Here is a 12,758-nt window from a genome sequence, read left to right as displayed (position 1 = left end):
GTCTTAGGGCGAGAGGCGGGGTACACCCTTGACTGGTCGCCAGCCAATCACAGGGCACATATAGACAAACAACCATTCACACTCACATTCATACCTATGGACAATTTGGAGTCACCAATTAACCTAGCATGTTTTTGGAATGTGGAAGGAAACCGGAGTACCCGGAGAAAACCCACACATGCACGGGGAGAACATGCAAACTCCACACAGAGATGGCCGAGGGTGGAATTGAACCCTGGTCTCCTAGCTGTGAGACGACCTGTATTTTTTAGACAAAATACCATCTTTTATTTGTGTCAATACTGTTATTGATATATATATTTATTGTGGTTGTAGTTCACAGGTGTGATACTTGTAGTGAGACCTGTGTCAATGAAAACTGAGTGAAAAATATTTTTTTGATTTTCTATTGCTTATCCTCAATAGGGTTGCGGTCATGCTGGAGTCTATCCCAGCTGTCTTCGGGCGAAAGGCGGGATACACCCTGGACTGGTCGCCAGCCAATCACAGGGCACATATAGACAAACAACCATTCACACTCACATTCATACCTATGGACAATTTGGAGTCGCAAATTAACCTAGCATGTTTTTGGAATGTGGGAGGAAACTCCGGAGCAGGGGAGAAGTGGGCCACCGTGCAGCCACATTTTCCAACAGCTTATTTACTCAAGGCAAGCGTCCTTTGCTGTGTGTCTCCTGGTCTGTTTTGTCTCTGCTCACAAAAGCACTAATGTCTTGTTTTCAACCAATGGCTCATTGATAACACGGACCACACAAGAGTCCAACGCTCCAGTAAGTAACATGTACTGCTCACTTACTGTCACTCTTCAACCTCTCTGAATCTTTATCACTCACACCTGTTTGACCTTCTTCACTGACGAGACACACCAGCCCCATGATAAATGTTCTTCATGCCTCCAATCACACGTTTGTTAAACCCATGCCTCAGATTTCCTTACGCATTTCACTTTTTTTTGTTGATACACACACACACACACACAAGGATTCTTGGCTTGATAGTCACTAAACATCTCAACTGATCCAGTGAATCATTTTCATTTTGAAAAAACTGCTTGCTGTTTCATCTGATTACAGCATGTGCTATTTACTGTCAGCATTTTTCATATAAACAAAATACATGATACATCTGAGGTAGAACACAACCTTTTCCGGGAGGCTGATCCATAATGTCAATAGAAATACTACGTTTTTTTAAGGTTATTTAAGGTTGTAACTTATTGAAACTGCCTTGCAATAATAAAATAAGCACACAATAAAACATATTAACTTAATATTTCATTCTTATATTAGTCTATAGTTGATTTTTTTTTGTCAGCACAGAGCTAACAACTTTAACCCTCACCTTTATGCATTTACACTACCAGCCAAAAGTTTGGAGACACTTTCCCGTGCTATTGAATGAGAATGTGTCTAAACTTTTGACAAGGGATTAATATTTGTGAACAAGGACAAAGTGAAAGGATAATAGAAAATCATGTCTATCCATGCAGTGTAGGAGAAAGTCATACACATAAATCTTTGTGTCACTCGACACAACTATGATGTGTTCAAGGACTGCCAAAGAAATGCCTGAAAAAGACACATGATTAGTGAAGCTTAAAAAAAATAAACACGCAAAATTGTGGATTTCTAACGGCTCAGAAAATGCACGATACCACATAAGCAGGCTGCTCTCATTTACTGTAGCACACAATATGAAGAAAATCTTCAAGATGAAACTTAATGCACAATATCATCATCAAATTTGCTTATTTGTTCTTATCATGCAGACAGAACAACAAATTACTTCATGCTTTTTCTCCTTTCTTCTGCACTGTTCTCCCTGTGCCTTTTAAGCATACCACTGCAATATGTAAATCTCAGTGTTCTATTCCAGTAAGTAGCAAAAAAAGGCCAAAGAAAAACCAAAAAATAATTTTTGTCCAGCTCTAGAGGTACATTTCTCCAACAAATATTCCACCTTTGTAATTGTTAACACATACATATAGTTAAGACATAGTTAGCAAAAAATATTACTTTTTACGAACTGAATTGATGGATTTTGTGTTCTCTATCTCTCCACAGAGGAAGCCGTAGGAGGCGGCCCTACCTGTACAGGAAAAGAGCCATTCACCGCAGCCGTCCCACCTACTCCTGCTCCCTGGAGGAGGCGCAGGGCAGCATCAGGGAGGGCCGCCCTCTCCCACCACTCAACCCGTCTAACTCTTTCATGTCCAGGAGAGAGAGGAGAAAGCGAATGACCATGTCTGTGTGGGAGCAGAGGACCAGCCAACTGAGGAGACACCGTCAGATGTCCAGCAGAGAGATTTTGTTCGGCAACCCTGGCGAAGAGAAAGAGGGACCTCCCGCGTCGGCCCAGCCCGGACGGCCACTATCACTGCACTGCAGAGTTGTGCAGAACACGCCACCAGGGGGGGTGAAGCAACCGTCCTCACCGTCCAAAAAGCAGGCCTCGGGCACGTCCATGGAGATGTCTTTTGAAGCCGTTCTATCTGGTGATATCTGTGATTCCCCCACGTTAGCACCGGACCACTTGACCATTACACCTGATGATCCTCCTGAGTCCATACCAGATCCTCCCGAGTCAGAACCTGTCTCGGGGGATGGGACACTGGATGTCGACGAGAATCAAAGCAAAATGAGCGAGCGAAGGAGCCCCAGGTTGAATGGTGATCGTCAGCATCGGGCTGTGAAGAAGTTTAGACCACGAGATGGCGATGACACCATCACACCTCAGACAGGAGGTCACATTGGGATTAGAGGCAGGAAGGCACTACGGAGCAGTCAAAACAGGGGGGACAGAAGTCAAGAATCATCTCCCATGAAAGGAAACCAAGAGTTGACGAGTCGTTCGGTCAGCAAAGAGAGCAGTAGAGACGCTGGGAGAGTAGAGGAGCGTTACAAGAGAGAGGAGTCGAAGCCTGAGGAGAACAGGTAAGAACTGCTTTTTTATGTACGTATATACTTCCACAACATATTTTGGGAATTACAAGGCTGTCAATCTGTAGTGTTTTGGACTTGATTACCTGCACTCAGTAAATGCTTAACTACGTATCCGGAAGTCCTCAGGAGCGCTGAGGACTGTGACTAATCACAGCGGAGTGGGTGTACCTACAAAAGAGTCGAGGGTGGAATAAATTAAACAGACCATTTGGGTTGGAAACAGGAAGTTCATAGAAACCCTGCAGGAAGAGGTGCAGAATTTGGAAGATCTAGAAAGCTTTCTGTGCAGGTTATCGTGTGATGCTTTATAGGAGTCCACACTCAATACTAAATGCCGAAAATGAGTATGTTAGGGCCCCTTCCCTTTACTTACACAGAATGAGCTGGCTTTCCTGAATGGATTATACTCATCACAGAAAGATATACCCGTCTGTGTCTTTAGAAAAGGTGACCAAAGTGAGGAAGTGGATGCTGAGCCCCCAAACAACCACACTGGTGTCCAAAAGCATGCAGATTCTCCTCAGGAAGAAGAACCATGTCCTATTGTTGTACCTGAGGGTAACCAAGAAGACCTGGATAAATCTCAGCTCAGCTCCAGTGTGATTGTTGAGATGCCCGACATGGAGGCGTCCATGGAGCTCTCCACCATCACAGGTAGTTGGTAAGCTACGTGGCTCTGATCAGACATGCTCTTCCTCTTCACCCCGTTTTCTTCTCCAGTTAACAGCAAGGAACCTGAAGCCTCCAAGTGTGAAAAGGACGAGCCGGGAGATACTAAACCAGTCAACACTGTAACGCCTGACAGCATGTTCATCTTCAAACCAGACAACCCGTAAGCAAACTTCCCGTTTATCATGATATCGATTCTCTTCACTGTGTCCTGTGCTGTTTTGGCCTCAGGGTGCGTCGAGCATGTCACTACGTGGTGAACCTCAGGTACTTTGAAATGTCCATCCTGCTGGTCATAGCTGCAAGTAGCATCGCCCTTGCCGCAGAGGACCCTGTATCAGCCACCTCTGACTGGAACAAGGTTTGTCAATCCCTATTTAGGAGTTTGGTGTTCTCAACCTCATTACTGTTTGTCATTGAGTCTAATGAATCATTATCCTGAGGTACAATTTAAAAAGTACCCGCTTTATCTGCACATCAGCTGAAATACCATAAAGCATGAGAAAACAGTAAATTATTGTTGTTTGGAAAAATGATCCTACTGTGAACTGATGGGAGGGACAATTAAATTGTAATGTTTGCGATGTCTGCACTGTTTTTCCAAAGATTGTTGCATATTAAACCACAAGCTGAGAGCCTTTAGGATTAAAAGAAAAGCCTAGCCTTTACAAAAATTGTTTTTTTTTATGGAAGTTTATTCAGTCTGTCTGCTCTCCTGCAGGTTCTGCGTTACTTTGACTATGTCTTCACTGGCGTCTTCACGTTTGAAATGATTATTAAGGTGAGTAACTGTGTGGAAAGATGGAAATGAATGAAGAGGCTGTCAGAGGATGCCGCAAGGAGAGGGCAGTCCAGTTGGATGCAATTATTTTTAATGAAGGTAGTCACAGGGCGAGAAACGGCAAAAGAAAACAATGGCTGTCTCATTCAGAAAGTACATGGACAAATAGAATTATACAGCTTGGGAACAATCGAAGGGATCGCTGCAAAATTAGCATCTCTTTACAATTTGTGAGTATGTGTTTGAGAAGCAACATTTGTTTTTTTTGGTTTACATCTGCCCTGGTTAGCGTGTTTTTTTTTGTTTTTGTTTTTTTCTGCACGATTTTGCCTCGCCAGTTCATGTACAATGCATTTCACATCTTGATGTGTTGTTATCAGAAAACAGACTTCCTTATTATCATCTTGTTAGCTAGCGAACAAAATTGCATCCAGAAACGGAAGTTACACCGGGCGTTTATAATGTCATCATCCGTTGACTCTCATAAATGTTTACCCAAAACACATTTTATAGTTTTATAGTTATAGTTTTACATGTATAAAATATTTCTAAATGCATATGAATTATGAATGAAAAGCCTGAACAAGATACAATGTGACGGCATGACGCCACATGGACACCACCATCAGTTCGTTAGTGTTTCCCACCTTCTTTATCAAAATGTTGGCACCTGTAACTTTCTTTGATTATTGAAGTGAGAAACTATTGAATTAAAACAAGTCATGTCAAAACAGGAAAGTGGTGGTGGTTGCTCTTGCTGCCACGACGTGTCTTTGGGTACAGTCGTCACGAATCACGTCTTCAATTAAAGTAAAAGTAACCTTAAATATAAATTTAGCCCTTTTATTCATCATGTATGTGTATTTCTATGCATTTACTATAACTGTAAAACTATAGAACTGTTTTTTTGGGAATGGATTAATTGGATTTACCTTACTTCCTATGGAAGAAATTGATTTGGTTACCATCCATTTTGGTTTAAGATATACCTTGTGGAATGAATTCATGATGCTAACCAAGGTTTTACTGTAAAAATATTGTTTTATAAATATACTATATAATGGGAAATTCTATGCATTGACACCATGTATTTGCAGACAATGAAAATTGGTCAAAACACAACAAAAAATATCATGAACTTTTTTCTATACATGTTCAACAACAAAATATGAATGTTTTAAACTTCAAGTGTTCCGCAATCAACATTCAGTAGAATAAGTGACTTTTAATTACAGCTCTCATGCGTCTTGGCATGCTCGCCACCAGTCTTTGACGTTATGCCATTCCTGGCACTTCAAATAGCTTTGCTGTGTTTGATGACTTGTGACTGTGTGTTTGCATTGCAATTCAGCAGACACTAGAATGGGATGGCTGCCATTTTATACATGTAAAAAATGCTGAATTCATGAACATTTGGAGTGGGTTTTTAGCTTTTTCCAGCCCTGATAATGGGAGGAACTTAAAAGAAAACTGGACTTTTCAGCCTAAGACTAAAAGACTAAGCTAAGAATGCACGAGCCTGCTGAACAAAACTCCAAAAAGCTGCAACAATGCTTCATTTACGTATAATGTGATGTGCATATTAACCAAGCTACAGCGACATTGGTATTAGCAGCACAGCAGTCACGATGCCTCAAGCCACTGCCAAAATGTAACACATCACATTGGAGCTGCCGCTGCTGCTGCTGCTTTTGCTTTTTTTTTTACTTTGGAAAAGTTTATGCTAGTTGTAGGCGTATGTTGCTATGTGGAATCAATGTGCCCCGGAAGGACGTTCTGGTAATGCTTAAAATGAACAAAATATGGCAAAATACTGTAAGTATTACACTATACCTGTGACCCTAGTAAGGATAAGCGGTATGGAAAATGGATGGATGGATGGCATCTTGTCTTTTGTCTATTCACATCAGGGTGGTTACCTTTGGTAGTTATAATTAAAATTACCAGTATAATAAAATAGACAAATCATGGTGTTTCTATTTTATTTAGTTAGATTTTGCTTTTTTGCTCTATTTTGCCACCTTTGTTGAGTTTTTGTTGTTTTTTTCTGCAATAAGCCATGTTCCACAGATGCCCCCTATGTCGCACTTTGGACACCTATGTGTGTTTTGTCTGGAAGGCGAGTGTGTCCAAGCTCTGCCTTCTTGGCGATGTTGGTTAGGGGCTAGGTTACATTATGGAGAGTTTTTATTTTTATTTTTTACATCTTTCAGACGTGCATTGCATGGTGTGACGGAGGTAGGGCTCACTCATAGCTTTGTTGATGACCAGTGTTTAATCACCGAATAAATGCATAATGCAAGGAACACTTAAATACACACCCTTATCGCATATATATGGTATAAATATAGCAACCATGTTGTTAAATTGTCAACACGGATCTCTTCTATGAATTAGGCGTGTCAGGAAGCTAATGATCACTGGTGCTTGAAAGCTGGCGCTTAGCCAAAGGTAATAAGAGTCGTTAGAATTGGATTGCCAGGTGTGCCTAAAGCACTTAATTGCCCTTCCAATCATGCCTTCCATCCTGTCACTTCCATATTATGTGGAATGTCATTTATAGTAGCAATGCCATACAGTCTGATTGGTTTCTGGCTGCCCTGTACTCACAATACAGCTTTTCTCCAAATGAGAAATTTCAAGGCAGAGAGACGAAAGGTCAGGAGGAAAAATGAAGCGTGCAATGTCCAGGCAGGATGAGGCATGACAAGGCAAACGATCTGACAGGGGAACACTGGAAGTGGAGTGATATTCATTCATTCATTTTCTACCGCTTTTCCTCACGAGGGTCGCCTGGGGTGCTGGAGCCTATCCCAGCTGTCTTGGGGCGAGAGGCGGTGTACACCCTCGACTGGTCGCCAGCCAATCACAGGGCACATATAGACAAACAACCATTCACACTCACATTCAAACTCTACACAGAGATAGCCGAGGGTGGAATTGAACCCTCGTCTCCTAGCTGTGAGGTCTGCGTGCTAACCACTCGCTCGCCATGCCGCGTGGAGTGATATATGAAGACCTAATTGCTCATGGGCAACAGGTGTGCAGACCGGGGGAACAAGGCAGGAGTCCACTGCAGGACAGAAAAGAGCCAACAGGGGACAGCAGACGTTTTATATTTCGGGTTGATACAGTGTAATGACTGACACCTTCATAAAGCTGTCTATTTGAATGTTTATTATGCTAAAAATGTATATTACCCGATTCAGCTATACAGAGACATTTCATGTAGTTGTTTGTCCTCAGATGATCGACCAGGGGCTGATCCTCCACGACGGCTCATATTTCCGAGACTTGTGGAACATCCTGGACTTCATCGTGGTGGTCGGTGCTCTTGTGGCTTTCGCCCTCACGTCAGTGGCATGATTTATTTGACCTTTACCCCGATATGTGTTCTGTTTTTCATTGTGTTGACATGGATTATCCTCTTTCTCCCTTTCTATGACTGACCGGTGACTTGGTGCAGCAATGTGATGGGGTAATAATCTTCCGATGAAATTCTGTGATGTCAGCTGCATAAAAAATGTTGAAAATCAAATACTCGCCATGCAGCTAGTTTTTATGCTTGCGCTTGTGTCATCTTGCACAGAAATAACAAAGGACGGGACATTAAAACCATCAAGTCCCTGAGAGTATTACGTGTCCTCAGGCCCTTGAAGACCATCAAGAGGCTTCCAAAACTCAAGGTGAGGGATCTAATGAGACAATAATGGCTGTGTGTTGAGTCATTTTCAGTGGATAGTGAATCTATGCTGCTTTTCACTCCACCACTACAAAGTATATAATTATTATTATTATTCATGTGGTATTACCCTGTGTGACGATAAGGCATATTCTTGTCCCTTTGCCCCTATAGGCTGTATTCGACTGCGTGGTGACATCACTGAAAAATGTCTTCAACATCCTGATTGTTTACAAGCTGTTCATGTTCATTTTCGCTGTCATCGCTGTGCAGCTCTTCAAGGGGAAGTTCTTTTACTGCAACGACAGCTCCAAGGACACAGAGAAGGACTGCCAGTAATAACAAGCACTCACATTAGTCTGCTGCTCATTTGAATATTTTATACACATCCAAGTCCTTTCAGATTCAGCAGGGGGGAAATAAACTCCACAGCAACTTTAGTTTGGTTTTTAGTTGAATTCCATATTGTATCACTTGAGGGCATGACACTTTATTCCAAAACAAAGAAACTATGTCATCTTGGTTTACAGTGCTATAAGAGATGTACCATCACTGTGATACTGAAGCTATCATCTCTCATCTCTTCCCCCCAGGGGTTACTATATCGACTATGGGAAAGACAAAAAAGAGGTGAAGAAACGAGAATGGAAGAGACACGAATTCCACTACGACAACGTGATCTGGGCTCTGTTGACTCTCTTCACAGTGTCAACAGGAGAAGGCTGGCCTCAGTCAGTACCTGCATGTTTATTTTTTATTCCATTAAGGAGAAGTTTAATTTAACCTTTTAACAAATGAAAAATGGGCAATTTGGTCAAAAGAAAGGTTAGACTCCCAAAGATTTCCCCTCCTATGCAACTGACTTCAAGCAAAGCAGGGTAAACACAGAACATGACCCCTGGTCACGTTGTCCAAGAACCTCAACCAATGATGTCATTCACCGTTTAGTCTTGGATAACAGACGTCTTACTATCCAGCACATAGCTAAGTCCACAGGCTTTAGTGCTGGTTCAGTCCACACTGTTTTAACTGAGATATTAGGGATGACCAAGTTGATTACAACATGGGTCACAAGAATGTTGACGGCAGAGTAGAAACTCAACAGGAGGGACATTTCCAGATCACATCTGACTTGTTTCCAGGCCGATCCTAACTCAAGATGAAGCATGAGTTCACCACTTTGGTCAAAGCTTCTAATCAAGAAGTGAAAACACTTTGACTCTCCACACCCAAAGAATGAAGTTCTAGCAGACACTGTCTGTTGGCAAGGTCATGGATTTGGAGTTCCGGGATTCAGAAGGCGTAATCACGATAGACTACCTGGAAAACTTATTACTATGCTTCAGTATTAACACAGTTGAGGGAATTGATGTCAAGGAGGACTATGATATAACACATGAACATGAATTCACAAAAACTGTGATGAAGCCATTATTTTGTTTTTCTCCAGAGTTCTGCAGCACTCGGTCGACGTGACCGAGGAAGACAGAGGGCCCAGTCACGGCAACAGGATGGAGATGTCCATCTTCTACGTCATCTACTTTGTCGTCTTTCCTTTCTTCTTTGTCAACATCTTTGTGGCCCTCATCATTATCACCTTTCAGGAACAGGGGGATAAGATGATGGAGGAGTGCAGCCTGGAGAAGAATGAGGTTAGCTATGGCAGACCATTATTTATTTTTTGGGGGTCAAAGTACAGCCAGAATTAAATGTGCAGCCTGTAATTGAACACTCGCCAGTTTGATACCTATATTGTTGTCATTTAAGATTAATGTATTTGCATTCACAAGCTGTCATTTGCACCTTTGGATCTGCCTTCCTCTTCATTTTAGAGGGCGTGCATCGACTTTGCCATCAGCGCTAAACCACTGACCCGTTACATGCCCCAGAACCGCCATACCTTCCAGTACCGTCTGTGGCATTTTGTGGTCTCGCCTTCTTTTGAGTACACCGTCCTGGCTATGATCGCTCTCAACACCATCGTGTTGATGATGAAGGTGAGACGCGGCATAAAAAAAAAAAAACATTCTCCCTTACGATCTGATACAATATTTATTGTAAATTATAATATTGAACAACTTTACAACAGAAATGACATTTTGATGAGCTATCTGGTACATTACCTTAAATCCTGTCGAGGTCAACTGGCTGAATCACTTGTTGCTAGGCAGAATCTAAGATATGATACGTCTTAAAACAACAGATCCCATTTTACTTGTTTTGTCAAATCTTCTTGTCCTGTTGGCAGATTTTATTGCTCCAGCATTGCAAAAAAGGACAGTGATATCTGGCAGTAATATGCATTTGTTTATTATTCGGTGCAACTGGTGGAATACTACATAAATCACAGGATAATCACCCCAGTAGAGATGAGTGACTCCCTGAGAAATGAAGAATTCTCTTCCCGTACCACCTCACCCCACCTCCACTGGAATTTCCATGTACTGTATTGACATTTTTCTCCAGCACTCTCCCTTTGCTATTTATTTCCTGAAATTGTCTTTTTTTCCCCTGGGTGGGTTAGACAGACAGACGCAAGATGACTCAGTCTGTATTAAATATTGATCTGCAATGTCCAGGGGCTGCTATTTAGCATGACCTCATTAACCATGGCTGTCGACCCTGGAGGAATGACTCCTTTTTATAGTGCGACGGATGAGGGGCACGGAGACTTGAGGTTGTTATTTATGGGTCTGGAGGAATCTTCCATCAAATCTATACATGTGAAGCGTACAGGTCGCAAGTTCACACAGCTACTTGGAGCTTGAACTGATCTCAAATGTGTTAACCATGCTGATTGGGAATTGTGTTTTAACTCCTGTTTGTTTGAAGTATTACTCAGCCCCGCCTGCCTATGAAGCTGTACTCAAGCACCTGAACACAGCATTCACTGTTCTCTTCTCTGTTGAATGTGTCCTCAAGATAATGGCCTTTGGCTTTCTGGTGAGAAGACAACCAAACTTCAATACAGGATGTCGGTACTCAAAACAACTCCAACCATCCATTTTTTTGTGCGTCCACAGAATTACTTTCGGGACACATGGAACATTTTTGACTTCATCACCGTCCTCGGCAGCATTACTGAGATCATAGTGGACTTGCAGGTAAATCTGTTGGCTCTAGCGAGGGTCAGGTGGGATACTTTCTGAAAACAAATCAATTTATTCTCGCAATGCATTCTAATTGTTCTCAATGTTATATTTTTATTCCGCTTCCCCTCCACTAGTTTGTAGACACATTCAACATGAGTTTCCTGAAGCTGTTCAGAGCAGCACGTTTGATCAAACTGCTGAGACAGGGCTACACCATCCGGATCCTTCTGTGGACCTTTGTGCAGTCCTTCAAGGCTTTACCTTACGTTTGCTTGCTCATCGCAATGCTCTTCTTTATCTACGCCATCATCGGCATGCAGGTACAACACACGCTTCATTCGCTTCAATCTGCCTTGAATGCTCCAATTAGCTCCTCTATTCGGTTAACCACCGGGTCTTCTATTGTGGCTTGTTGTGTGGTCTACATCAGCTACACCAGGGTCAAAAACAGCTGTGGCTGTAGGCAACCCCCTGATGTAGTTTCTATCAATTCCACAAGATGGCAGTACAGTTGTACCTTATTTGTCGTGGTTAATTTGATCCAGATATGACTGCGATAAGTATAAGGGTAATTTCTTGAATTCAACATCAATAAATTAAATATGCTCATAGTTGGCACATAGAAAATATGTTTATGACTTTCTAAATTTAAAATGTTCTACATTTTTACCATTATTAGAGCACTGTCAACATGGAATAGCACCCCTACAGTTATTCTTTGTTTAGAACATTGTTACACTGTAATGGGCAGGCGACGGAATAACTGCAAGGACATAAGAGACAGCCTCCGCTTGAAACATAGAATGCTATCGAACTCACAAGTTAGCCTCCAATTTATTTGTTCGAAATTTAAGAAACTGTCAAATGGAGTGGGGAAGAACAACAAAGTAAGAAGCCAAAAAATGACCACTTCCACACGGAATGGGAGGACTGTTTTTCACTGACTTCATGAAGTATAAAGATGATGTAATCTCATCATCAGTCTCATCAGTGTTGCATTCCTGATGACTAGTGACCAGAATACTACATATAACTTATTAGGCTACAATTACATCATTCACGGTATTCATTTTTGAATACATTAATTTATCATCTTTATTGTCTGTTGTTTACGTTTGTCATAAACCAGGTGTTTGGGAACATTAAACTGAGTGAGGAGACACACATAAACCAACACAACAACTTCAAGACCTTCTCTGGTGCTCTGATGCTGCTCTTCAGGTAAGAATCCTTATTTACTTACAGTAAAGTAATTAAAAGTTAAAGTATTCAAACATTCTTGGCATGAAACCTGATTTTTAGGCTGTATATGCGACACAATCTGGGATCGAGTCCAATATCCAAACTGACATTTACTGCTGTGCTTCGCCCGCTGGTTCTTCATTGTTGTTGGGATGATGTTGCTAGGTTACAGTGATAATACTTAGCTTACAAAAGTACCCAAAGGCCTATTTGTTGTCAGTAGCTGATGGATGATGCCCATGAAGCTCTCAACTCCTTAAGTGTCTTCACAATCTGAGGCATAAATACATTAGGACTAAGGGGTGGATGAAATGTGCTAAAAATCT

The 12,758-nt window shown here is 41.8% G+C and overlaps 1 protein-coding gene across 1 annotated transcript in view; it reads left to right on the top strand.

Annotated features, from left to right (window-relative positions):
- The window catches only part of cacna1ea (calcium channel, voltage-dependent, R type, alpha 1E subunit a), an 85,284-nt gene that overhangs the window by 59,128 nt on the left and 13,398 nt on the right, over positions 1 to 12,758 (top strand). Inside the window, exons 22-37 of the mRNA XM_078790045.1 lie at positions 2,088 to 2,957; positions 3,409 to 3,620; positions 3,687 to 3,798; positions 3,867 to 3,996; positions 4,357 to 4,416; positions 7,663 to 7,769; positions 7,883 to 7,894; positions 8,006 to 8,102; positions 8,273 to 8,433; positions 8,692 to 8,829; positions 9,549 to 9,750; positions 9,931 to 10,095; positions 10,931 to 11,041; positions 11,122 to 11,202; positions 11,325 to 11,510; positions 12,320 to 12,411. Coding sequence (XP_078646171.1) covers positions 2,088 to 2,957; positions 3,409 to 3,620; positions 3,687 to 3,798; positions 3,867 to 3,996; positions 4,357 to 4,416; positions 7,663 to 7,769; positions 7,883 to 7,894; positions 8,006 to 8,102; positions 8,273 to 8,433; positions 8,692 to 8,829; positions 9,549 to 9,750; positions 9,931 to 10,095; positions 10,931 to 11,041; positions 11,122 to 11,202; positions 11,325 to 11,510; positions 12,320 to 12,411 — 2,736 coding nt within the window. The remainder of the gene's footprint in view (positions 1 to 2,087; positions 2,958 to 3,408; positions 3,621 to 3,686; positions 3,799 to 3,866; positions 3,997 to 4,356; positions 4,417 to 7,662; positions 7,770 to 7,882; positions 7,895 to 8,005; positions 8,103 to 8,272; positions 8,434 to 8,691; positions 8,830 to 9,548; positions 9,751 to 9,930; positions 10,096 to 10,930; positions 11,042 to 11,121; positions 11,203 to 11,324; positions 11,511 to 12,319; positions 12,412 to 12,758) is intronic.

The sequence above is a fragment of the Doryrhamphus excisus genome, linkage group LG4 (genome assembly GCF_037039965.1).
Source record: "Doryrhamphus excisus strain RoL-2023G ecotype Guam linkage group LG4, RoL_Dexc_Guam_v1.1, whole genome shotgun sequence".
Classification (NCBI taxonomy): Eukaryota; Metazoa; Chordata; class Actinopteri; order Syngnathiformes; family Syngnathidae; genus Doryrhamphus; species Doryrhamphus excisus.
This window is presented reverse-complemented; position numbering and strand designations above follow the sequence as displayed.